The 25,545-nt window shown below is 44.9% G+C and overlaps 1 protein-coding gene across 3 annotated transcripts in view; it reads right to left on the bottom strand.

Annotated features, from left to right (window-relative positions):
* Window positions 1-25,545, bottom strand: part of cers3a (ceramide synthase 3a) — a 144,103-nt gene that overhangs the window by 52,400 nt on the left and 66,158 nt on the right. For 2 of the 3 annotated variants that reach the window (XM_078530488.1, XM_078530486.1), the window contains exons 5-7: window positions 10,878-10,935; window positions 8,748-8,798; window positions 2,354-2,446 (exon numbers count right to left, since the gene is read on the bottom strand). In XM_078530488.1, coding sequence (XP_078386614.1) covers window positions 2,354-2,446; window positions 8,748-8,798; window positions 10,878-10,935 — 202 coding nt within the window. The remainder of the gene's footprint in view (window positions 1-2,353; window positions 2,447-8,747; window positions 8,799-10,877; window positions 10,936-25,545) is intronic. The other variant, XM_078530489.1, reaches the window with a different exon arrangement.

Consider the following 25,545-nt stretch of genomic DNA (forward strand, 5'->3'; position numbering starts at 1 on the left):
AATGTGACAGAAATATCACACAATCAGTCTTGCCCCATTAAATATCACAGTATCGCAGTGCACTGAGTATTCGTTGGTAACTCTGGATAGTTCTAAACCACATAGGGCAGAGAATAGAGGCTCAGGTCTGGATATTCGCCAAGTCAGGCCAATGGGGGAGGGTGGGCGGGGTGGGCGGGACCCAATTCCGGGATTCTCGGCCCCGTTCCCGTTTATGGCAGTTGGATAATGGTGCAGGTAGTGAGCCTGCAAGCAGCATTCTCCCCCTTGCTGGCTCCATTGTGGGGGTGGGCCGTTCAAACCCACCCCCATCCCCGCACCCCCACAATTTCCATAGAGCCAGGTCCCTTCTGTAAGTGTACATGGCTCACAACACCTGAGAGGAATCGTCAACCACGGGGAAACCAAGTAACCAAAAGAAAACAGCCACCTTCTGGAATGGAACAAATAGTTTCTGTCTTCATGGCAAAAAGACACAAATTACATACCAGACATAGAGTAACCAAGGGGCCAATAAGAATGTAGAACTTAAAGTAATTAATAACAGCATAGAAAAAATATCAGAGAAATTTGAGGGACTAAAAGCTGACAAATCCCCAGGAGCCGGTGGCCTACGTGCTCAGATTCTAGAAGAGGTAGTGCAGAGATAGCGGGTGCACTGGTTATGATGTTCAAAAATTCTTTAGATTCTAGAACAGTCCCAGGTCCCAGCAGATTGGTAGTTAATAAATGTAGCGCAGCTATTGAAGAAATGAGGGAGCGAGAGAATTGGGATTCTTTCCTTTATTCATGGGATGTGGGCGTCACTGGCTAGGCCAGCATTTATTGCCACTCCCTAACTGCTCCTCTTCAGGGGGCATTTAAGAGTCAACCACATTGCTGTGGGTCTGGAGTCACATGTAGACCAGACCAGCAAAGGACAGCAGATTTCCTTCCCTAGAGGACATTAGTGAACCAGGTGGGTTTTTACACCAATCAGCAATGGTTTTGTGGTCCTCATCAGACTTTTAATTCCTGATTTTTATTCAATTCAAGTTTCACCATCTGTCATGATCGGATTCAAACCCACGTCCCCAGAAAATCACAATGGATCCAGCGCCAATTCCACTATACCACCACCTCCCCTTAACAATGTACTTAGAAAAGCACAGCATGATCAGACAGGGTCAATACGATAGGGAAATCGTGTTTGACAAATTTAGCGTTTTTTGAGGGTGTAACTAGTGGGCTAAAGATTAGATAAAGGGAAGCCAACAGCTGTCGTATATTTAGATTTCCAAAAGGCATTCGACATGGGCCACACAAAAGGTTCATAAGCAAGATAAGTTGTGGAGTTGGGGGTAATATATGGATAGAGGATTGGTTAATAGAAAGGAAACAGTGAGTATGGAAAACCGGACATTTCAACATTGGCAAGCTGTGGCTAGCAGAGTGGCCGCATGGGTCAACGCTTAGATCTCAGCTATTTGTAAATTATATTAATGACTTAGACTCAGAAGAGACTGAGAATTAAGTATCTGAGCTAGGCGAGAATGTAAGCCATTTAAAACAGTGCTGTTTGAAGGCACAATATTTTCAATTGATACCATTTAAAAAAGACTCTGTTTAAAGAAATAAAGGGACACTGTTTAAAGGGTTGTTGCTTAAGTGATGCTGTTTAAGGGGATGATGTTTAAAGACATGCTATCTAAAAAGGGGCAAAAGGGATTTTGGTGAATGTTTAAAGAAATGTTGCTACTTTTGAAATGCTAAGAGGAGCCAGGCTCCAGGATCAGCCATAAGAGCCTGCTCTGCTGTGACAGGTCAGAGGCTGAAACACCTCCTCCAGCGGCCTGGGGATTGGGCTGTAATATCATTGAGCCAGTTCCAGCCGGTATCGAGAATGGAAGCTCACAAATTCCCTCATTGTGCAATGCCAGTCAGAGTCAGAGTCAATCACACTGCGGCACTTTGCCCCAGAATGAACATTTGTCATCTGATTTAACCTCAAATTATGAAGCATCTCAAGGCAGCTTTTAAACGATGATACAGTGGTATCAGGACAGACCAATGACATCACTAGCTTGTATATCACCATGGTACCCAATGTTTCTTCATAGAATTATAGGAGCAAGAGGAGGCCATTCAGCCCCTTTAGCCTGTACTGCCATTGATTTAGATCATAGCTGGTCTACATTTTAAACTACATCAACACACTTGCTTCTTTAATCTTTAATATCTTTTAATATAAATCTATCTTAGTTTTGAAACTTCCAATTGATCCCTAGTCCAAATAGTTTATTTTTGAAACACCAAAATTCAACTTATTGTCTTGACATCACACCAAACCAATTGTAATAATTTAAAATCTTACCTTTCTTTTTACATCCGATGCAATACTGAATAATAGTGCCCAATAAAAACTCAACTCAGTTATATAGTACCAATACTGGGAGGGTAACAGTGTCTGTCAGAAGAACAAGAGACTCTTATCAATGCAGTAATATTCCTCAGGCTCATTTACAAAATGTTAACATTACAAACCCAACGAGTCTAATGGATGAACTTTACACCCAGCTCCTCAGCTCACAACACAAGGTAATTTTCTGCACTATTTTTAGGCAAACTATAACTTATTTCTTTTCAAGGGTTTAAGTAAAATAACACCCAGGGAACATTGTAGCCGTGCAGTGAGCTACTAGATTTTAACTCCATGGTAGTTTGATCAATATTCAGCCATATGTCCTTTATTCCTCATCAAACCATAAGCAACTCTCTCCAGTGTCGGCATTCCTGACTGTAAGTATTATACAAGTGGGCTGTGACTCAGGTGAGAAGCAAGAATCACAGCGTGTCAAACTGAGCTGTGATCGGCTAATGAAAACTGCCCAATGTTGCATTCAACTGGTTTTTGTACAAGGTAAACAATCCCCATCACCAGGTTCACACCCAAACTGCAGCTATAAAATCTCCCCCTGCCCCCGATGCATCAGTGTCAATGTCCCAGTGACTCGGAGCACACTGAATAAAAGTGCTGGAAGAAACAGCCTCACAACGCAAAGCCCATTGATTGTATTCTCGCAACCGAATCATCAGGTTAATTTTAACCAACCTCAGCCATTGGGGACACAGCCGGGAGAGAGTGTCCCGTCACAGAGTAACCAGACACAGCCGGGAGAGAGTGTCCCGTCACAGAGTAACCAGACACACAGCCGGGAGAGAGTGTCCCGTCACAGAGTAACCAGACACAGCCGGGGGAGAGTGTCCCGTCACAGAGTAACCAGAGACACAGCCGGGAGAGAGTGTCCCGTCACAGAGTAACCAGAGACACAGCCGGGAGAGAGTGTCCCGTCACAGAGTAACCAGAGACACAGCCGGGAGAGAGTGTCCCATCACAGAGTAACCAGACACACAGCCGGGAGAGAGTGTCCCGTCACAGAGTAACCAGAGACACAGCCGGGAGAGAGTGTCCCGTCACAGAGTAACCAGACACACAGCCGGGAGAGAGTGTCCCGTCACAGAGTAACCAGAGACACAGCCGGGAGAGAGTGTCCCGTCACAGAGTAACCAGAGACACAGCCGGGAGAGAGTGTCCTGTCACAGAGTAACCAGACACAGCCGGGAGAGAGTGTCCCAACACAGAGTAACCAGAGACACAGCCGGGAGAGAGTGTCCCATCACAGAGTAACCAGATACACAGCCGGGAGAGAGTGTCCCGTCACAGAGTAACCAGAGACACAGCCTAGAGAGAGTGTCCCATCACAGAGTAACCAGAGACACAGCCGGGAGAGAGTGTCCCGTCACAGAGTAACCAGATACACAGCCGGGAGAGAGTGTCCCGTCACAGAGTAACCAGACACACAGCCGGGAGAGAGTGTCCCATCACAGAGTAACCAGATACACAGCCGGGAGAGAGCGTCCCGTCACAGAGTAACCAGACACACAGCCGGGAGAGAGTGTCCCGTCACAGAGTAACCAGACACACAGCCGGGAGAGAGTGTCCCATCACAGAGTAACCAGAGACACAGCCTAGAGAGAGTGTCCCATCACAGAGTAACCAGCGACACAGCCGGGAGAGAGTGTCCCATCACAGAGTAACCAGACACACAGCCGGGAGAGAGTGTCCCGTCACAGAGTAACCAGACACACAGCCGGGAGAGAGTGTCCCATCACAGAGTAACCAGATACACAGCCGGGAGAGAGTGTCCCATCACAGAGTAACCAGACACACAGCCGGGAGAGAGTGTCCCATCACAGAGTAACCAGACACACAGCCGGGAGAGAGTGTCCCGTCACAGAGTAACCAGGGACACAGCCGGGAGAGAGTGTCCCGTCACAGAGTAACCAGGGACACAGCCGGGAGAGAGTGTCCCGTCACAGAGTAACCAGAGACACAGCGGGAGAGAGTGTCCCATCACAGAGTAACCAGACACAGCCGGGAGAGAGTGTCCCATCACAGAGTAACCAGAGACACAGCCGGGAGAGAGTGTCCCGTCACAGAGTAACCAGAGACACAGCCGGGAGAGAGTGTCCCGTCACAGAGTAACCAGAGACACAGCCGGGAGAGAGTGTCCCATCACAGAGTAACCAGAGACACAGCCGGGAGAGAGTGTCCCATCACAGAGTAACCAGAGACACAGCCGGGAGAGAGTGTCCCGTCACAGAGTAACCAGAGACACAGCCGGGAGAGAGTGTCCCGTCACAGAGTAACCAGAGACACAGCCGGGAGAGTGTCCCGTCACAGAGTAACCAGAGACACAGCCGGGAGAGAGTGTCCCGTCACAGAGTAACCAGGGACACAGCCGGGAGAGAGTGTCCCGTCACAGAGTAACCAGACACAGCCGGGAGAGAGTGTCCCGTCACAGAGTAACCAGACACAGCCGGGAGAGAGTGTCCCGTCACAGAGTAACCAGGGACACAGTTGGGGCTGGAAACAAACATCCCCTTATACTGTTGGTCATAGAGTCCCAACCAAACCTGGACAGGACAAAGAGACTTCACACTGTTGCATCAGTCCTGCATTACCATAACAGTGTTAAATTGAACACTGGCTCAAAGAGTGTTGTGTGCTGTTAATCTCTGTGATGACTGCTTCTATCCATACACAGTCACTGACCACACAAGATGGGATCTGTAACACAATAAAGTGGATTCTTTATTCAAGGATGGTTCAGCCAGGTACAGACAGGTCAGCACTGTCCACATCTCCCTTTCAGATTGACAGCATACAGAAATCACAGTGTGTTACAGCAAAACCCTTTCACTGCTGTACATTGGAAACATAACCACACCTCAGAACCAAAACAATGACAAGCACCAAGGTATAAAATGTCACTTGTCAAAGTTTATAGCAAAGAAGCCAGAAGCTGGTAAGCACCGAGCCGGAATACTGTATGGAGTATGAAGGAGCCCAGTTATCGTACATTCCCAAATTTCAGTTTGACAAGAGCATTGGTCTGTGTGATACGTGTGATATAGTGAACACGGGATCAGGTTCTTTGCACAGGGTTCATCATCCCATTTCCCAGGACTCTGGCAGGTTTAAAGCTCTCTGCACCATCACAGTAATCGAGAAACGGGTGACTAAGTTCAGGTTGGAATTTGCTGGTGGGACAAGTACAGGCCGACAGTGCGTTTTTATCATTCACCCTGTGCAGCACTAACGGGCACCTTGTGGTATGGGGCAGGTGGGAGCAGGTACCTTTCCAGGTACCCTGCACTCCTGCAACCAGGAGCAGGTTAGAGAATAGGAGCTGGCGGGGAGGAAGGGGGAGAGGGAGAAGGATGGAAGGAAAGGAGAGGAAGGCAGAAAGGAGTGGGGCGGGTGGGTTGCTCAGTGCAGTGTGAGGAGTTTCAGGAATACAATAAAGAATCCAAGGAGCACCTTCCTGAAATGAGGCAGGTTGGGATGAGGTGACAGAGCTGGGACCTGCCGGTGATCACTCTACATTTGAAGAAACATGAACCCACAGGACATCTGTCAAAGTGTCTTCATCATTGAGCTGAGTTTCATTAAAAGGATCAAAATATCTTCAACAATTACCTGCGCTGCACGCACCTTCACCACACGCACCTGCACAACACCTGCACACACCTGCACCACATGCACCCTCACCTGAACGCACCTGCGCCACACGCACCTGCGCCACATGCACCCTCACCTGAACGCACCTGCGCCACACGCACCTGCGCCACATGCACCCTCACCTGAACGCACCTGCGCGCACCTGTGCCTGCATATACCTGCACAAACCTGCATCGCACACACCTTCACCTCACACAGCTATACTGAAGATTAGGGCAGTTCAAAGGCAGGTGGGGAATGGAGATATCTGGTAGCAGGTGGGAAACTAGGAAGTGAGTTCACTGCGCTTGACCCTGGCTTTTAAATTCAGTCATCTCATTCGAATTTTACGTCATTTTGGTGCACGTCCACAGCGACAGTTATGAGAACTCATTGATCACAATTTCAACTCTAATATTTAAAAAATTAATTTAATGGTGGAGTTTAAGGAGTTTCGAGTTGGCAGCAAGAGAAGACAATGTGTGACAATGGGCTCAGCTGCCACTTTAAGGGCACCTCCAGTGATAGGGGTAGGGAGGACCTGCAGAGAGACAGAGGTCCCCGGAAATAGGAGGAAGAAAGCCTGCTGCTGACACAAGGAGCACTTGGCTGGAGGTGGCCAAACTGGTCTGGGCAGGAGCTCCTGCTTTCAGCGCAAGGTGCAGTTCAATGATCTAACCAGGTCAGGAAGGGAGAGTACAGTGGCACATTCACTTAAAACCTAATGTGTGCATCATGTCAACTCCTCCTCCTGTCAAGAAACCCCATCATATCACTGCTTAAACCCACTTACCTTGAGGGCGTAACCATCATACTGTCTATTCACTTCCTCACATCCCCATCTATCTATCCACCATGGACACTAACTCCCATCATTGTTCAACTTCAGTTTTCTACCTCATAGACCCCCTCAGCCTCCATTACACTCACTTATACATCACTTCCCTTGTCAGAGGAGAAAAGAGCACAAAACACAAGGAAGATTGGGAGAACTAAAGGTGGTCCCAACAAATTTCCCAGTGAACTAGAGGAAACTTTGGACATCTCCAATGGCCAGATCACCTGGTTCATGATGTGAATGTTGCAGCTACCTGGTGTCATATTTAAATATCAGCGACAGACATCATAGTGCACTCTGTCGTTTTTAATCTTTCATGGATGGGAGTTTTGCTGGTAAGGCCAGCATTTATTGCCCATACCTAGTTACCCTTGAGAAGGTGGTGCTGATCGGCCTTCTTGAACCGCTGCAGTCCATGTGGTGTAGGTACACCCACAGTGCTGTTAGGAAGGGAGTTCCAGGATTTTGACCCAGTGACAGTGAAAGAACGGCGATATATTTCCAAGTCAGGATGGTGAGTCGCTTGGAGGGGAACTTCCAGGCGCTGGTGTTCCCATGTATCTGCTGCCCTTGTCCTTCTAGATGGTAGTGGTCTGGGTTTGCAAGGTGCTGTCTCAGGAGCCTTGGTGAATTCCTGTGGTGCATCTTGTTGATGGTACACACACTGCTGCTACTGTGCGTCGGGGGTGGAGGGAGTGAATGTTTAAAATGGTGGATTCATCAAGCGGGCTGTTTTTTCTGGATGGTGTCCAGCTTCTTGAGTGTTGATAAAGCTGCACTCATCTGGGCAATTGGAGGGTGTTCCATCACACTCCTGACTTGTCTCTTTTGAACAGATTTTGGGGAGTCAGGAGGTGAGTTAGTCATTTCAGAATTCCCAGCCTTTGACCAGTGAGATCAGTGAGTAGTTAACTAGAGGAAATAAATTTCAGATATTCAGCAAAAGAATGAAGGAGCAGGTTGGGAGCTATGTTTTTATGCAGAGGGCTGTCTGGATCTGGATTGTCTGACCAGAAGGAGCATTGGGAGCAGAATAAATAATCACTCTTAAATGAAAGTGGATAAATACTTGAGAAAGAAAATTTTAGAAGAGGAGTAGTGCCAGGTAGAAAGTTTCTTCAGCAGGGCCAGTACAGGAATGATGGTCCAAATGGCCTCCTTTGGATGTATGATGCAATGAGTCAACTAGCTGAACTGATGTTTCCAAAAACAGCAACTCAGTTCCTGCTCTTCTTGGGCGGTTTAGAGAGGGGCTGCTCTGCAAAGGTCCTTCACACTCGTCAACCCTTCAATTATCTTTCAATGGAGCCAAAAGAAGCTGGGGGGAGATGTGAAAGCCAGCAGGTAGTGAGCTCATCCAATCAGAAATCTCCAACAAGCCTCAAAGTGACCATCAAAATAGTGTGGTCTTACTGAGTGGAAACAGAGAGAAAGAGGGGAGAGAGAGAAGAGAGAAAGGAAGGAGAGAGAGAGAAAGAGGGGAGTGTCAGAGAGGGCAAGGGGAGGGTCAGAGGGGGAAAGGGGTGGGGGACAGGGGGAAAGGGGTGGGGGAGGGAAGCAAAAACCTCCAAACGATCCATCGACCCGACACTTCCAGCAGCACCTGCCCCACATGTGGCAGAGAATGCAGATTAGGTACGGGGCTTTTCAGACATCTGAGAACCCATTGAACTGGAGTGGGAGCATCAGCCTCGATTCCATGGGACTGCTTAAGAAGAGAGAAGTATCACAAACACTTTCAGTGCTAATTACACTGAGAGAAGAGCTGAGGTGAGGCTTGCTGAACCTTCGAGAATTATCAACACTCGGGTTTGAAAGTGGACAAGAATCACACAATTAGGAGTTAAGCACTTAGAGTAAACTCACCTGTTTAGGATATCCTACCCACACCTCCCATGTATCGTAAAACCACGGCTTCTGCAACAGAATAGGAAAATACAGCATTAACCAAACACTCCAACAAATGATTAAAGAGATAATTAGAATAAACAACATAATCTAAATCTTTTCTTTATTCTTCTGCCATTTCGATTGTAAAGAACTAGTAACTCCATGACACTTCCTCAGAATGTCCCACGTGTATTTACAGCCAATTAATTAGTTTGAAGTACAGTCATTGTTGCTTCCTAGCATAATGCAGCAGCCAAGTTTGCAGAGCTAGAGCGAGTGTGTCCAACACAGGCTGTCTGCTTCTATCTCACCGTACCCATAGCGACTGGCTGAAACCAGGTTTTGCATTCTCACAGCGATGTACACCAAACTGACCAAACTAAACTGGGCTTAATTATTACAATTTATACAACAAAAACAGAAAGTTACATTTATATGGTGCCCTTAAGGTAGGAAAATGCTCCAAAGAACTTCACAGGAGTTAAATCTGACAGAAATTGAATCGGGACCAAAGAATGAACCCAATTTCACACAAGGGTTTAAATTTAAATATTTGTGTGGGTGTAAAATGGGAGCAGCACAACTGAATTTCTGGACTGTGATGTTGAGCGCAGTGGGATCTGATGGTATATCTTACTTGCCAGTTGATTATGGACAGTCCTTTCCTATCTCTCTGAGCCAGTTCTAGCTCATCAATCCCCATTATACAGGAGAAGTGGATATCAACTCAAGGGCACAACTTAGCTGAGATGCCTGTATCCATCCACCCTCTTCACCCCACCACTGACAGCCCAGCCTTTAGCCACCTCGACCCCATGCTCCAGAACTCCTCAAACCCCTCTACCTACCCCTCTCCATCTATAAAACCTATTTCATTGGTAAACCTTTGCTCACCCCTCCGAATATTTCCTTTTGCTAACCTGGGTCCACTCAGCAACCAATCAGCACCCTTTTCTCATGCAGCATAACTTGTTGCTGCCTTTGAAATTTGACATTCTTGCATTTGTCCTGATGAGTGTGAGATGAAAAACTTCAAACGCTTGTCTCTTTTCTCAGCCACACAAGTTCTGTGCTACCATGTGACTATATTGCCTTTTTTTTGACTCAGTGTCAGTTTTTCTGATTACATTTTCAGAAACACTTAGGGCATTTTACATGTTAAAGGCTCAATATTGTCCTAACACAGCAGGAGCAGAACGTGAGAGTCCTGGGGTATGGTGCATTTCAACCCAGCTATTATGCAGATGATAATCTTTACATGATCAGTACAGAGTCCATAGTACTATAAACTGTTAAATGGCAGTGTGTAATACAGAGCAGGGAACGGAATCTGTCTCTTGTACCCCACAAATGGTAGACAATCTCTGGACAGTAACATTACATTACAAACTGACTTGCTACGCCAACCACAACTTGTTTCCCAGACGTGCACCAAAGGATTGGTATCCTACACATCGGATACATGGTGGTTTAGGCAATGAAACTTTATGAGTGCGTTTACTGAAGGGGATTCTGGGGTAGGACCAACAGAGCCTCATTAACGTGGAGAGATCAGGGTAACTGGGACCCTTGGGTATTTCACAATCAGAGATTTCAGGTTGGAAAACTATAATCTTTGCCCAAAATTTCCAATTTGTGCACCTAGTGAGAGAGGTCGAATGCTAATGGAGCCGAATCATCAAATTAATCTCAGGGGGGCACATTCCAGGAAAGCAGGGGGAATTTCAGCAATGTCGCGTTCCCCACACACACTCAAGCAATTGGAGTAATATTAACACTCAAGCAAGAAGCTGGGGAGACATGAAAGGCCCCACCCAGCAGCTACAGGACAAGGCCTGGTCCAATCTAACAGCCGGGTCTCACCAACATGCCGGTAACCAGCTGCAGTTCACCGGCACTGAGCTCTGACACAGCCAGGCCATTAAAATAACCACATGCACAAAATGCATGGTAAATATACCACATGAATATTAACTCCTGCCCTGCCGAGCTGCTGCCAGGCACAGGGTTAAAATTGTATCAAAATTAAACACGACTAAAACTCAATAATATGAAGTTGCTAACAGACTTTCACCATGTGTCACAGCGCGTAGTGAAATTACTCACGTCAATGAGGACAGCGATGCCACCAGAAAATGCCAGGAGATAAAATGTACATCGCCAGCTAGAAAATAAACCGTTTATGCATTAAAATAATTTCTCTTCAAAACAAGACTGACTGCAATGAGAAAGCAAACATCACTCACACTGCACAGGAGGCTGCTATTCGGCCCAATCAACTGTGGTTAGGGTTAGGGGTTGGGGTTGGGGGTTGGGGTTGGGGGTTGGGGTTGGGGTTAGGGTTAGGGTTAGGGGTTGGGGTTGGGGGTTGGGGGTTAGGGTTGGGGTTAGGGTTAGGGTTAGGGTTGGGGTTAGGGTTAGGGTTAGGGGTTAGGGTTGGGGTTAGGGTTAGGGGTTAGGGTTAGGGTTAGGGGTTAGGGTTAGGGTGCAGTGCTGGCTCTTTGAAAGAGCGATCCAATTAACCCGTTCCCTACAGCCCTGTATATTATCCTTTGGGCAGTTATATCAGTGCTAAACACCGAGATCAGACCCAATGGCTGATGAGAAACCGAGAATCCAGAGTCCAAGGCATGTTTTAGGAATAATGTTTCTCTGCTCTTCCGGGTCACTAAAGCTGCAGGTGCTGGAAATCGGAATCAGGGAAAGCTGCAGACACTCCGTGGATCCGGTGGGGGAGGAGCGCAGAGTTAACACCTTTCGCCTGGCAGGAAAAGCAGCATTAAATTCAAGGCGGTGGCCTCCCCCTCCCATATCTCCGGGATTAGTCTCCACCTTCCCCTCTCCCAATCAGTCTCCCTCACCCCCACCCAGTTGCCACCCTCCCTTCCCCTCCCTGATTGGTCTCCCCCAATCAGTCGCTCGACACCAGTGATCTGTCACCCCCCACCCCCGTGATCCATCACCTGCTCTCCGCATGATCTGTCTCCACCCTTCCCTTCCTCAAACAAACATTCTCCCCCTCCCCTCCCTGGATCAGTCTTCCCCCTCCCCTCCCCCCGATCCCATAGCCTTTGCAATATCCAGTGCCTTCAGCTCTTTCTTGACATCACGTGGAGTGAATCGAATTGGCTGAAGACTGGCATCAAAGATGCTGGGGACCTCCAGAGGAGGCTGAGATGAATCATCCACTCGGCACTTCTGGCTGAAGATTGTTGCAAATGCTTCAGCCTTATCTTTTGCACTGATGTGCTGGGCTCCTCCATCATTGAGGATGGGGATATTTGTGGAGCCTCCTCCTCCAGTGAGTTGTTTAATTGTCCACCACCATTCACAACAGGATATGGCAGGACTGCAGAGCATAGATCTGATCCATTGGTTGTGGAATCGCTTAGCTCTGTCTGTCGCTTGCTTTTTATGGTGTTTGACATGGAAGTAGTCCTGTGTTATAGCTTCACCAGGTTGACACCTCATTTTTATATATGCCTGATGCTGCTCCTGACATGCCCTCCTGCACTCTTCATTGAACCAGGGTGGATCCCCTGGCTTGATGGTAATGGTGCAATGGGAACTATGCTGGGCCATGAGGTTAGATTGTGGTTATGTACAATTCTGCTGCTGCTGATGGCCCACAGCACCTCATGAATGCCCAGTCTTGCGTTGTTAGTTCTGTTCAAAATCTATCCCATTTAGCACAGTGGTAGTGCCACACAACATGATGGAGGATATCCTTAAAGTGGGGATGGGACTTTGTCTCCACAAGGACTGAGCGGTGGTCATTCCTACTGATACTGTCATGGGCAGATGCAGTTGTGGATGGAAGGCTGTGGCAAATATGCCGGATAGGAAGGGCCATGCACCAATTTGGCTGCAGCCATGCTGCACCAGGCTGGTGAACTTTAATGAAAGTTTCTGCCTTAAAATTGCAGACTTGACCTTGGTCCCTTTGTCCTGGGATTAAAGAATTTTCAACATTTCCAGAACAAAAACTTCAAAGTTTTTAACCCACTAATTAGGGTCTAAAGTCTTTTACTTTATTAGCTAAGAACGACAATAATTACTATTGCAGAATACTAGATAAGAGGACCTTCACAATGTTAACAACATTCTGCTGTTCTCACAGGATTTGCACCTTCCTCAGTCACATTGTTCAATCACAGTGGCACTGGGAGGTCTGAAGTCTGCTTATTTCAATATTTCACCTCTTTTCTATTTTTCCTTAGTTCTGGTGAAGAGTCATATGGACTCGAAACTTTAACTGTGTTCCTCTCCGCAGATGCTGTCAGACCTGCTGAGTTTTTCCAGGTATTTTTATTTTTGTTTCTGAAGTCTGCTTACATGTCTGACAATGACACCCTGCAGAGAGCATTGCATTACTTTGCACCAGGCAGGATCACATGACACGGTCCTGTTCTCCAAGGTGACCCATCAGAAGTCAAGTCCAACCCAAATGGGTTAAAAAAATAATTATGAATGAAACAGTGTTGTGAAATGCAATGTATTGTGAAGATGGGCCTGAAGCAAGGATAAGGAGCTGCTGGGATGCTGTTCCTCATCATCAACAGCACCTCATCTTCCGACTAGGCACTTTACAGCCTTCCTGACTAAATATTGAGTTCAACAATTTTAGATCATGAACTCTCTCCTCCATCTCCACCCCCTTTCCCTTTCTTCCCCCTCCCTTTTGTTTTTTCCAATAATTTATATAGATTTTTCTTTTCCCACCTATTTCCATTATTTTTAAATGTATTTCCACTCATTGTTTATCTATACCTTTTATGCCCTTTTAGTATTATTTCACCCCACCCCCACTAGAGCTATCTATACCTTGTCTGTCCTGCTTTCTACTCTTAATTAGCACATTCCTTTAGATAATATCACCACCTTCAACACCTCTTTGTCCTTTTGTCTGTGACATCTTTTGGTTATCTCCACCTATTACTGCCTGCTTGTCCTAATAAACCCCCACCCCCAACTTAAACCAGCTTATATTTCATCCCTTTCCTATTTTTACTTAGTTCTGTTGAAGGGTCATGAGGGCTCGAAACGTCAACTGTGCTCTTCTCTGCCGATGCTGCCAGACCTGCTGAGTTTTTCCAGGTATTTCTGTTTCTGTTTTTGTTTTGGATTTCCAGCATCCGTAGTTTTTTGCTTTTAACTCACTCCTCCATGCTTTTGATGGTCTGGGAGATGTTGGCTTGGTCACGGATGTTTATAATAATAAAAGTAAGTGGGCTATATCAGCATAGTGACAAAGATTAGGAGAGATCAAGATAAGCTAAGTGCATCTTGCTGTCTCCACACTGTTATTCTGATGTCACTTTTATGTATTTTTGATGTACAATGATTTAGTGATGGTATACATGGAATGGAGAAAGGTGGAATTAGTTTAAGAGTTTGAGGCTGAACAACTCACAACTGTTCCTCGGAAGATGCAGTCAGAGCCAGGTTTGTGGCACCAAGGGTGGGCCGTGCTGTACAGGAGGGGAGGGAGAAGAGGGGAAGAGCGGCAGTGATAGGGCAAACCGAGTGCAGGCGACTAACTGAGTGAAGACTTGGAGTTTGGTGAGAGGGGCAGTTTTAAATGTTACTTTTTTCTTAAATTTTGCTCTTAAAATCTAATCTAGTCTGTAATTAGCAGTAACTGGAAAGTACTGTGGAAGTAGGCCATGTTCTTTCTTTCTTACAGTTTAGACAGGGTAAACTCACTCTCAGCTGTAGGAGCTGAGCTGAGTAGTTAATGAGCTAACTGGTTGAATCTGGGGACTGTAGCCCCAGTTCAGTTTACTATAGATTCAGGGCTCTTTAGTGCAGCCTTGGCAAACGGAGTGCGGCTAACTAACTGAGTGGAGACTTGGAGTGTGGAGAGAGAGGGGAGTTGTTCATTTCCTCTTTCTCACCCCATAGGAATTGATTCTTGCTCTACTACAGGGGAAGGAGCTAGCTGTTTGGTGAGTATCTGATAAGTAGGTAAGTTCTATTCTATCCCTAATGTTTAAAATCGTATGCAATTTGGTAGTAATAAAATATATAAGGAAGCAACATAAATAAGTGACTATATGAGTAAGTAATTATTTAAACCACATAAAGGATGGCAGGATGGCTGCAGCATGTGGGAGCTTCTGGGTAACATTGGGCTGCATCTTCTGGTCGGCGAGCGGGTTCCTGACCGGGGTCGCTGATCGGGAACCCGCCCGCTCATGCCTGCTCCCGCACGACCCTCCTGACGGGGGGAAGATCCTGCCCATTGTGATCTAGGGCTAACACATCTGCAGTAAGTGTTTGCGGCTTGAGGAACTTTGGTTCAGAGTCATTGAGCTGGAGGCTGAGCTGCAGACACTGCGACACATCAGGGAGGGGGAAAGTTACCTGGATGCTTTATACCAGGGGGCAGTCACACCACTTAGGATAGGGTCTTCTGCTTTGGTCAGTAGTCAGGGGCAAGAGGGTGTGACTGTGAGGCAGGTAAGGGAACCTAGAAGACAGGAGTGTGAGCTTCTGTAATTGTCCCGTCGGTTTGAGGCTTTCTCAGCTTGTTTGGATGAGAGTGGGGGCTGCAGGGTGGATAAGCAAACTGACCATGGCCCCGTGGGACAGGAAGCCATCCAAGTGGGGGTAGCAAAAAGAAATGTAGTGGTAGTAGGGGGACAGTATAGTGAGGGAGCTTGACACTGTTCTCTACAGCAAAGAGTGAGAGTCCAGACGGCTTTGTTACCTGCCCGGTGCCAGGGTTCAGGGCATCTGCTCAGGGCTGGAGAGGAACTTGCAGTGACAGGGCGTGGATCCAGTGGTTGTGGCCCATGTAGTTACCAACAACATAGGCAGGATGAGGAAGGAGGCTGTGCATAGTCAGTATGACGAGCTCGGCACCAAATTAAGCAGAACCTCAAAGGTAATAATTTCTGGATTATTACCTGAGCAATATGCAAATTGGCATAGGACAGATAAGATTAGAGAAACGAATGTATGGCTGAAAGACTGGTGTGGGAGAGGTGGGTTCAGGTTTGTGGGGCACTGGCACCAGTATTTGGGAAAGTGGAATCTGTACCATTGGGATGGTCTACACCTGAACCCTGCTGGGGCTGGTGTCCTCACAAGTTGCCCAACTAGGGAAGTAGAGAGGGTTTTAAACTGAATAATGGGGGCAAGGGATCAAATTTGGGAAAATGGTGTAAACCAAAAAGAGACAAGGCAAGAGAGACAGGTATTAAAATGGGAAATGATAAACAGACTGTGACAGGAAGGGACAGGGAGTACAAATCTAAGAGTAAATCAGCAGATAAGGCTGGACGCTACAAAAATAATAAAAGGACAAAACTAAATGCTCAGTATCTAAATGCATGTAGTATTCAAAACAAAACAGATTAACTGAAAGCGCAAATATGAATAAATAAGTACGATCTGACAGCTATTACAAAGACATGGCTACAGGATGACATAGTCCGGGACCTGAATATCGAAGGGTATGTGACATTTAGAAAAGGCAGGAAATTAGGAAAAGGTGGAGGGGTGGCTATGTTAATTAATGATGGTATTAACATATTAGAGGGGGATGACCTAAATTCAGAAAACCAGGATGTAGGAGCCGTTTAGGTTGATTATTTAAAACACATGAGGAATGATAAAGGCAAGAAGTCACTTGTGGGGGTGGTGTACAAGCCTCCTAATTGTAACTACACAATAGGACAGAGCATAAAAGAAGAGATAATGGGAGCTTGTCAGAAAGGTACAGCAATAATCATGGGGTATTTTAATCTACATTTAGACTGGAAAAATCAGATGGGCAAAGGTTGCATAGATGAGTTCATAGAATGCTTTCGGAATAGTTTCTTAGAACAGCATGTTCTGGAGCCAACCAGAGAGCAGGCTATACTAGACCTGGTGTTGTGCAATGAGATAGGATTAGTGATAGGGTAGGTCAGGTGTTTCTCACGTGTCGGTGCAGACTCGATGGGCCGAAGGGCCTCTTCTGCACTGTGAGATTCTGTGATTAATTGATAACCTCCTAGTGAAGGCACCCCTAGGTTGCAATGAACATAATGTGATTGAATTTTACATTCATTTTGAGGGGGAAACGAGTGCGTCCAAGGCTAGTATTTTAAACTTAAATAAGGGCAATTATGAGGGCATGAAAGCAGATCTAGCTAAAGTGAACTGGCAAATGAGGTTAAGGGATAAGTCAGTAGAAGTTCAGTGGCAGACATTTGAAGGGATATTTCAAAATACACAGAATATATACATTCTAATGAGACAGAAAAATCCCAAGGGGAGGGCCCACCATCCGTGGTTAACTGAAAACGTTAAAGTCGGTATCAAAGTTAAAGAAAAAGCAAATAATTATGCAAAGTCAGGTGGCAGGTCAGAAGATTGGAAAGAAAATAAAGAACAGCAAAGAACGACAAAAAGATTAATAAGGATAGAACAATTAGAGCATGAGGGAAGCTAGCTAGCAATATAAAGATAGATAAGAGTTTCTATAGATATTTAAATAAAAGAGTTAACAAAGTGAGCGTTGGTCCTATAGACAGTGCGTCTGGAAAATTGATAATGGAAAGTAGGGAGATAGGGGATGAATTAAACAGGTATTTTGCTTTCCTCTTCACTATACAGGACATAAGTAACACTCCGGAAATAGCTATAAATCAGGAAATGAAAGGGAGGGAGGAACTCAGGAAATTTACAATCACCAGGGAAGTGGTACTAAGCAAATTGTTGGGGCTGTGGGCTGACAAATTTTGAGGCCCAGATGGACGTCACCTTAAGCTCTTGAAAGAAGTGGCTAGTGAGATAGTTGACACACTGGCTTTAATTTTCCAAAATTTCCTAGATTTGGGAAAGGTTCTATTAGATTGGAAAATGGCAAATGTAACTCCTTTATTCAAAAAGGGAAGGAGACAGAAAGCAGGAAACTACAGGCCAGATAGCTTAACATCTGTCACAGAGAAAATGTTGAAAGCTATTAATAAAGATGTTATGACAGGGCACTTAGAAAGATTCAAGGTAATAAGGCAGAGTCAACATGGTTTTGTGAAAGGGAAATCATGTTCAACCAATTTATTGGAGTCACATGCGCTGTGGATAAAGGGGAATAGGTAAATGTACTGTACTTAGATTTCCAGAAGGCATTTGATAAAGTGCCACATCAAAGGTTATTGCAGAAAATAAAAGCTCATGGTATAGGGGGTAACATATTAGCATGGACAGAAAATTGTCTAGCTAACAGGAAGCAGAGTTGGCATGAATGGGTCTTTTTCTGGTTGGCAGGATGTGACGAGTGGTGTGTGTCATGAAGAGATATTAATGTCTATAATGTTATTGGAAATTAATTTTAAATTGGAATTGTAGTGGGGTCTGTGTCTGTGTGTGTGTGCCTGTATGTGTCTTAATTGGATTAAAGCCAGATAGTCTGGGTGCTTTGATGTATAGCAGTTTTGAGACATTAATTAGGTAAATAGTAAGGAAGTTAAAAGGATTAAGTGTACATTTGCATTTGTCAAAGAAAGCTTTCAAGAGAGGGTGTAAAGAGTAAAATCTTGCATCTAATGGGTAAATGCCAAGCAATGTGCTTATATTACTAATAAAATTAGTGGGTTGAAAATGTTATTGTTAGAAGATGTGACATTAAAAGCCTAGATACCCTGGAAAATTTCCATTCAAAGGGGAAGCTAGGTATAAACAAAAGGAGTTTGTGTGTGTAAGCCAGGGGCATTTAAGGTCTAACCAGCCTGTAAGCCTACAGCTGTGTCTGTAAGGAACCTCATTTTGAATTTGTAAGGTCAAATGTGCTTTGCCTTTTAAAATCTATCAGTTTTACTGTTGGCTTGAGGGGGGTGTAACTGAGGGTCAGATTAATTAGGGGATTTTTGTAGTTATTATAGTAGCAATTTTGTAGACATATGTATGTGCTTACAATTTTTCTTGTATTAATAAATGTTTAATTTGGTTTTATTAAAAAAACTTCGAGACTCGGTGATCTTATTACTACTGAATTCAAAGCCCGCATCTCGAAACACACCAATTGCAAAAATGGATTATGACAGTTGTTTCAAGTTTCCCTCTGGGACTTGAACAACTCAGCTTTTACCATTGGCTGTGTCATAATAGTGTGCCACAGGGATCAGTGCTGGGGCCTCAACTTTTTACACTTTATATAAATGACTTGGATGATGGGACCGAAGGAATGGTTGCTAAATTTTCTGATGATACAAAGATCGGTAGGAAAGTAAATTGTGAAGGGGACGAAAGGAGGCTACAAAGTGACCTAAATAGGTTAAGTGAGTGGGCAAAGATTTGGCAAATGGAGTATAATATGGGCAAATGTGAAATCATTCATTTTGGCAGGAAGAATAAAAAAGCTTATTATCTAAATGGTCAGAGATTGCAGATTCAGGGATCTGGGTGTCCTAGCGCATGAATCACAAAAGGTAAGTATGCAGGTACAACAGGTAATTAGTAAAACTGATAGAATGCTTTCATTTATTGAGAGAGGAATTGATTACAAAAGTAGGGAGGTTATGCTTCAGTTGTACAGGGCATTGGTGAGATCACATTTGGAGTATTGTGTACAGTACTGGTCTCATTATTTCAAGAAAGATGTAAATGTGTTAGAAGCAGTTCAGGGAAGGTTTATTAGACTAATACCAGGAATGGGAGGGTTGTCTTATGAAGAAAGACTTGACTAGGTTTGTATCCGCTGGAGTTTAGAAGAGTAAGAGGTGACTTGATTGAAACCTTTATGATTCTGAGGGGTCTTGACCAGGTGGATGTGGAGAGGATGTGGGAGAATTTAGAGCTAGGGGCCACTGTTTAAAAATAAGGCGTTGCTGATTTAAGGCGGATGAGGAGAATTTTTTTCTTTCAGGGGTTACAGAGTCTTTGGAACTCTCTTCCTCAAAAGGCAGTGGAAGCAGAGTCTCTGAATATTTTTAAGGCAGAGCTGGGTAGATTCTTGATTAACAAGGGTGAAAGGTTATTGGGAGTAGACAGGCATGTGGGTTTGAGGTTACATTCAGATCAGCCATGATCTTATTGAATGGCAGAGCAGGTTTGAGGGGCCAAGTGGCTACTCCTGCTCCTAATTCATCTGTTTGTATGAAATTCATTAGTTAGGGGAACAGGCAGATGTTTCTGCAGCTGTAGACGTGACTCCAGGATGGTATATTGTTTCCCTGGTGCCAGCGTCAACAATGTCATGGGGCGGCTTCTGGGGAGGTTGAACAGCCTGAGGTCATGGTCCACGTTGGTACCAATGACTTAGGTAGGAAAGGGGGATGAGGCCCTGAAAGCAGATTTCAAGGAGCTAGGAAGGACATTCAAAAGCAGGACCTCTAGAGCGGAAATTTTAGGATTACTTCCAATGCCACGTGAGAGTGCAGAAATAGGAGAACTGAACAACTGAACACACAGCCTGGAGAACTGGTGTAGGAGGGAAAGCATCAGATTTCTGAGGCATTTGGGCTGGTTCTGGGGCAGGCGGGACCTGTACAAGATGGACAGGCTGCATCTTAGCAGGACTGGGACTAACATCCTCGCAGGGAGATTTGGTAGTGCTGTTAGAGAGGGTTTAAACTGGACTGGCGGAGGGATGGGAACCTGAGAGGGAGCTCAGGCTGGAGGGAAGCAAAACTGGTAAAAGGAAGTAAAGTAGAAAACAAAAAAAAATGAAGCATAGGCAAGCATCACATAGGATCAGAATAGAGAATAATGTTAACAAAGCAGAATTTATTGGCACTCTATCTGACACACGTAGCATTCACAAAAAGGTTGAATGCACAGATTGAGGTAAATGGGTATGATTTAATTGCCATTACAGAGACAAGGCTACACGGTGACCAAGACTGGGAACTAAATATCCAAGGATATTCAGCATTTAGGATGGATAGGCATCAAGGAGAAGGCGGTGGGGTAGTACTCTTAATAAGGGATGGAATCAGTACATTAGTCAGAGGATCTTAGATCGAAGGATCAAGATGTAGAATCAGTTTAGGTGGAGCTAAGAGTGAGCAAGGGGCAGCAAACATTGGTAGGCATTGTTTATAGGCCACCAAGCTGTGGTGCTAATGTTGGGCACAGTACAAATCAGGAAATGAGAGGATTCATGTAACATGGGTAATACAGTACCAATGGGCTTCAATTTACACATAGACTGGGTTAACCAAATCAGCACCAATGCTGTGGAGGAGGAATTCCTGGAGTGTGTAGGAGATGGGTTTCGGGAGCAGGACGTTGAGGAGCCAACTAGAGATCAGGCTATTTTGGATTTAGTGTTAGGTAATGAGAAAAGGTTAATTAATAACCTTGCTGTAAAGGAGCCTTTGGGAAATAGTGACCACAATATGATCAAATTTTGCATTAAGTTTGAATGCAATATAGTTCATTCTGAAGAAAGGAAATTATGAAAGTATGAGAGGCAAGTCGGCTATGGTGGATTGGGAAAATACACAAAGATTTGACATCAGACTGGGAATGGCTGGTATTTAAAGATACTACACAGTCTACAATACGTTTTGAAAGAGCACTTCAATCCCAGGCCAGCAATTATTGCCAAGAGATTCAAGTTTCACCAAAGAGAATAGCATGATAGTGGGTCTGTTTCGCAGTTCCTGGCTGAATTGAGAAAATTAGCAAAACATTGCTAAAACATTTAAAGGTTACCTGGAAGAAGCGTTTGTGTGATCGCTTGATTTGTGAACAAAGAAATGAAAGAATTCAAGAACTCAGAGTCAACATGGTTTTGTGAAAGGGAAATCACGTTTGACAAATCTGCTAAAGTTCTTTGAGGATATAACAAGCAGAGTTGATAAAGGGTAACCAGTAGATGTAGTGTATTTGGATTTCCAGAAGGCATTTAATAAGATGCCACATAAAAGGTTATTGCACAAGATAGGAGCTCACGGTATGGGAGGTAATAAATTAGCATGGATTGAGGATGGGTCAACACACAGAAGACAGAGTAGGGATTAATGGATCTTTTTCAGGTTGGGAAGATGTAACTAGTGGAGAGCCATAAGGATCAATCCTAGGGCCTCAATTATTTACTATCTATATTAATGACTTGGAGGGGGGGAGAGTGTATTGTATCCAAATTTGCTGACCAAAGGAAAATAGGTGGGGGGTCATGTTGTGATGAGGACATAAGGAATCTGCAAGGGGGTATAGACTGGTTGAGTGAGTGGGCAAAAACTTGGCAGATGGAGTTTAATGTAGGAAAGTGTGAGGTCATGCACTTTGGTAGGAAGAATCCAAAGGCAAACTATTATTTAAATGGAGAGAGACTTCAAAAAAAGTGCAGCACAGAGAGATCTGGGTGTTCCTGTGCATAAAACACAAAGTTAACATGCAGGTGCAGCAAGTCATTAAGGAGGCAAATGGAATTTTGGCCTGTATTGCTAGGGGGTTGGAGTTTAAAAATAGGGAAGTCTTGTTACAACTGTACAGAGCCTTGGTGAGGCCACACCTGGAGTAGTGTGTACAGTTTTGGTCCTCGTAATTTAAGAAAGGATATACTGGCATTGGAGGCAGTTCAAAAGGGATTCACTAGGCTGATTCCTGGATGAAGGAGTTGACTTATCAAGAACGGCTAAACAGGTTAGGTCTTTATTCATTAGAGTTTAGAAGAATGAGGGATGATCTTATTGAAAGATCACTGAAAGTATTTAAAGAGGAGGTAGATAGGTTTTTGAAATATCGGGGAGTTGAGGGCTATGCGGAGCTGGCATGAAAGCAGAGTTGAGGCCTGGGCCAGATCAGCCATGATCTTATTGAATGCTGGGCAGGCTTGAGCGGCCAAATGGCCTACTCCTGCTCCTATTTCTGCTCTTATGTTCAACATAGATTGTTAGCGGAGCAAGAATTGACACTGAAGAAAGCGTTCAAGATTGCACAAAGCATAGAAATGGCAGAGAAACAAGCCGGAGATTTGAAAGCGCATTCTAACAATGCCAGAGTTAAAATAGTAAAGTCAGGGTATACTCGCGTCCAAACACGTTACTGCTGTAATGGAATAGGGCATAATGCAGAAGCCTGTAGGTGGAAAACAGCTGATTGTCACCACTGTGGGAAAAAGGACACATACAGCATGTATGTAGATCAAAGGCTGGTCACAGTAAAGCAGTACGGCCAAGAAAAGGGCATCACGAGGAGCACACAGACAAGCCACGCTTGAAAATTAACAGGCTGTTTACCTGGAAACAAAATACTAAAGTAATGAGTCCAGACGAGACAGAAAGTGAAACTAACAGTAACAATGAGGAAGAGCAATTGTATTGCATTCATAAATATATATATAAAAACAAAGAACTGCGGATGCTGGAAATCCAAAACAAAAACAAAAACAGAAATACCTGGAAAAACTCAGCAGGTCTGGCAGCATCGGCGGAGAAGAATAAAGTTGACGTTTCGAGTCCTCATGACCCTTCAACAGAACTAAGTAAAAATAGGAAAGGGGTGAAATATAAGCTGGTTTAAGGTGGGGGGGAAGGGGGGGTGGTTGGGACAAGAAGAGCTAGGTAAAGGGCCAGTGATAGGTGGAGACAACCAAAAGATGTCACAGTCAAAAGGAACAAAGAGGTGTTGAAGGTGGTGATATTATCTAAAGGAATGTGCTAATTACTTTCAATTAACTTTCAAAAACAGTTCCTCTGACATGTCCTCCTTCTTCCTTAACCGAGGTTTTCCACCCACGGTCGTTGACAGGGCCCTCAACCGTGTCCGGCCCATCTCCCGCGCATCCGCCCTCACGCCTTCTCCTCCCTCCCAGAAACATGAAAGGGTCCCCCTTGTCCTCACTTATCACCCCACCAGCCTCCGCATTCAAAGGATCATCCTCCGCCATTTCCGCCAACTCCAGCATGATGCCTTTTGTCTGTGACATCTTTTGGTTATCTCCTCCTATCACTCGCCCTTTACCTAGCTCTTCTTGTCCCAACACGCCCCCCCCCACCTTAAACTAGCTTATATTTCACCCCTCTCCTATTTTTACTTAGTTCTGTTGAAGGGTCATGAGGACTCGAAACGTCAACTGTGCTCTTCTCCACCATTGCTGCCAGACCTGCTGAGTTTTTCCAGGTATTTCTGTTTTTGTTTTTGTATTGCATTCAGCCTGATCTGAAACTAGATGAAGGACTAAAAGTTGGCATTGCCTTAAATGGTAAAATGGTTGAAATGGAGGTTGACACTGGAGCACCTGTTTCTATTGCTTCAGAGAAGAAATGGGAGAAAATTTTCAAGAAATGACCATTGGAGAAAACTCTCCTCCAGCTTAGCATCTACACTGGTGAGCCTGTGAGTATACTTGAAAAAAACATCCATTCAAGCTCAATATGGAGATAAAATAGCAAGGTTACCGCTTATTGTGAAAGGGGATCGTCCATCGTTTATGGGCAGGAGCTGGCTAAAAGAAATTTGGCTGGACTGGAATAAATAAGTAAAGTGTATTGCAACCCCATGTTGCAGTCCTTGTTAGACAAGCACATTGATGTCTTCAAAGAAGGTCTTGGAGTTATTAAAGACATTGAAGCCAAACTTGCTGTGAAGGCCAAAGCTTCTCCAAAGTTCTTCAAACGACGTTCAGTTCCCTACTCAATGTGACAGGAAATCGAGCAGGAACTAGAACAACTTGAAAACTTCCAGATAATTGAGAAAGTTAATCATGCAGAGTGGGCAGCTCCAATAGTCCCAGTAGTGAAGGATGACGGGTCTATCAGAATATGTGGTGACTATAAAATCACCAGTAATCCTTTCCTGGAAGTGTTTCAGTACTTGCTACAGAAAATTGAGGACCTGTTCGCTGCTCTGAATGGAGGTGAATTATTCACAAAGCTTGACCGATCACAGGCATTTTTACAAATGCAGCTGAGTGAAGATTCCAGTAAGTTTACAACAATCAGCACACGCACAGGTCTAATCAATACAAACAACTACCATCTGGAAACATGTCAGCACCAGCCTTATTCCAGCAGACCATGGACAAAATACTGCAGGGCCATGGACAAAAAACTGCAGGGCCTCCCTGGTGTAATCTGCTTCCAAGACAACATGCTCATCACCGGGAAAAACCTCCCAACTGATTTAGAGAACCTAGGCAGGGTCCTGTGTAGACTGGAAAAATACGGCATCTGCTGTAAGAAATCCAAATGCTCGTTCCTGAAGTCCTCAGTGGAGCACCTGGGACGTGTGATCGATGAAACTGGCCTCTCAACCTCACCCAGAAAGGTGGAGGCACCACAGCCCAAAAATGTTAAGGAGCTTTGTTCATTTTTGGGACTTGTGAATTACTACGGCAAATTCATTTCCAGTTTAGCTACCAAGGCAGCACCACTGAATAACCTGAAGAATGCAAAATGGGACCAGTCACAAGCCTGTCAGGAAAGTTTCAAGGAACTCAAGTAAAAGCTCCTTTCTACTAAAGTCCTGGCACATTTCAATGAAAAGTTACCTGTCAGTCTGGCTTGTGATGCACCTGGATATGGTGTTGGAGCTGTCACCTCCCACACATTTCCTGATGGCAGTGAAAGGCCCATTGCATACGCCTCACACACATTGTCCAAGGCAGAACAAAGTTATGCTCAAATTAAGGAGGAAGCTGTTGGGCTAATCTATGGAGTCAAAAAGTTCCACCAATATTTGTATGGGTGTAAATTCATGTTAATTACAGACCACAAGCCTTTGATCTGGTGGCTTAGCCCAAAGTCACAAACCCCGACACTTGCCGCTGCCGCCTACAAAGGTGGGCACTGATCTTATCTGCTTATTAGTAGGAAATTACATTTTGCTCTAT

Source organism: Cetorhinus maximus, chromosome 26, assembly GCF_964194155.1.
Source record: "Cetorhinus maximus chromosome 26, sCetMax3.hap1.1, whole genome shotgun sequence".
NCBI lineage: Eukaryota > Metazoa > Chordata > Chondrichthyes > Lamniformes > Cetorhinidae > Cetorhinus > Cetorhinus maximus.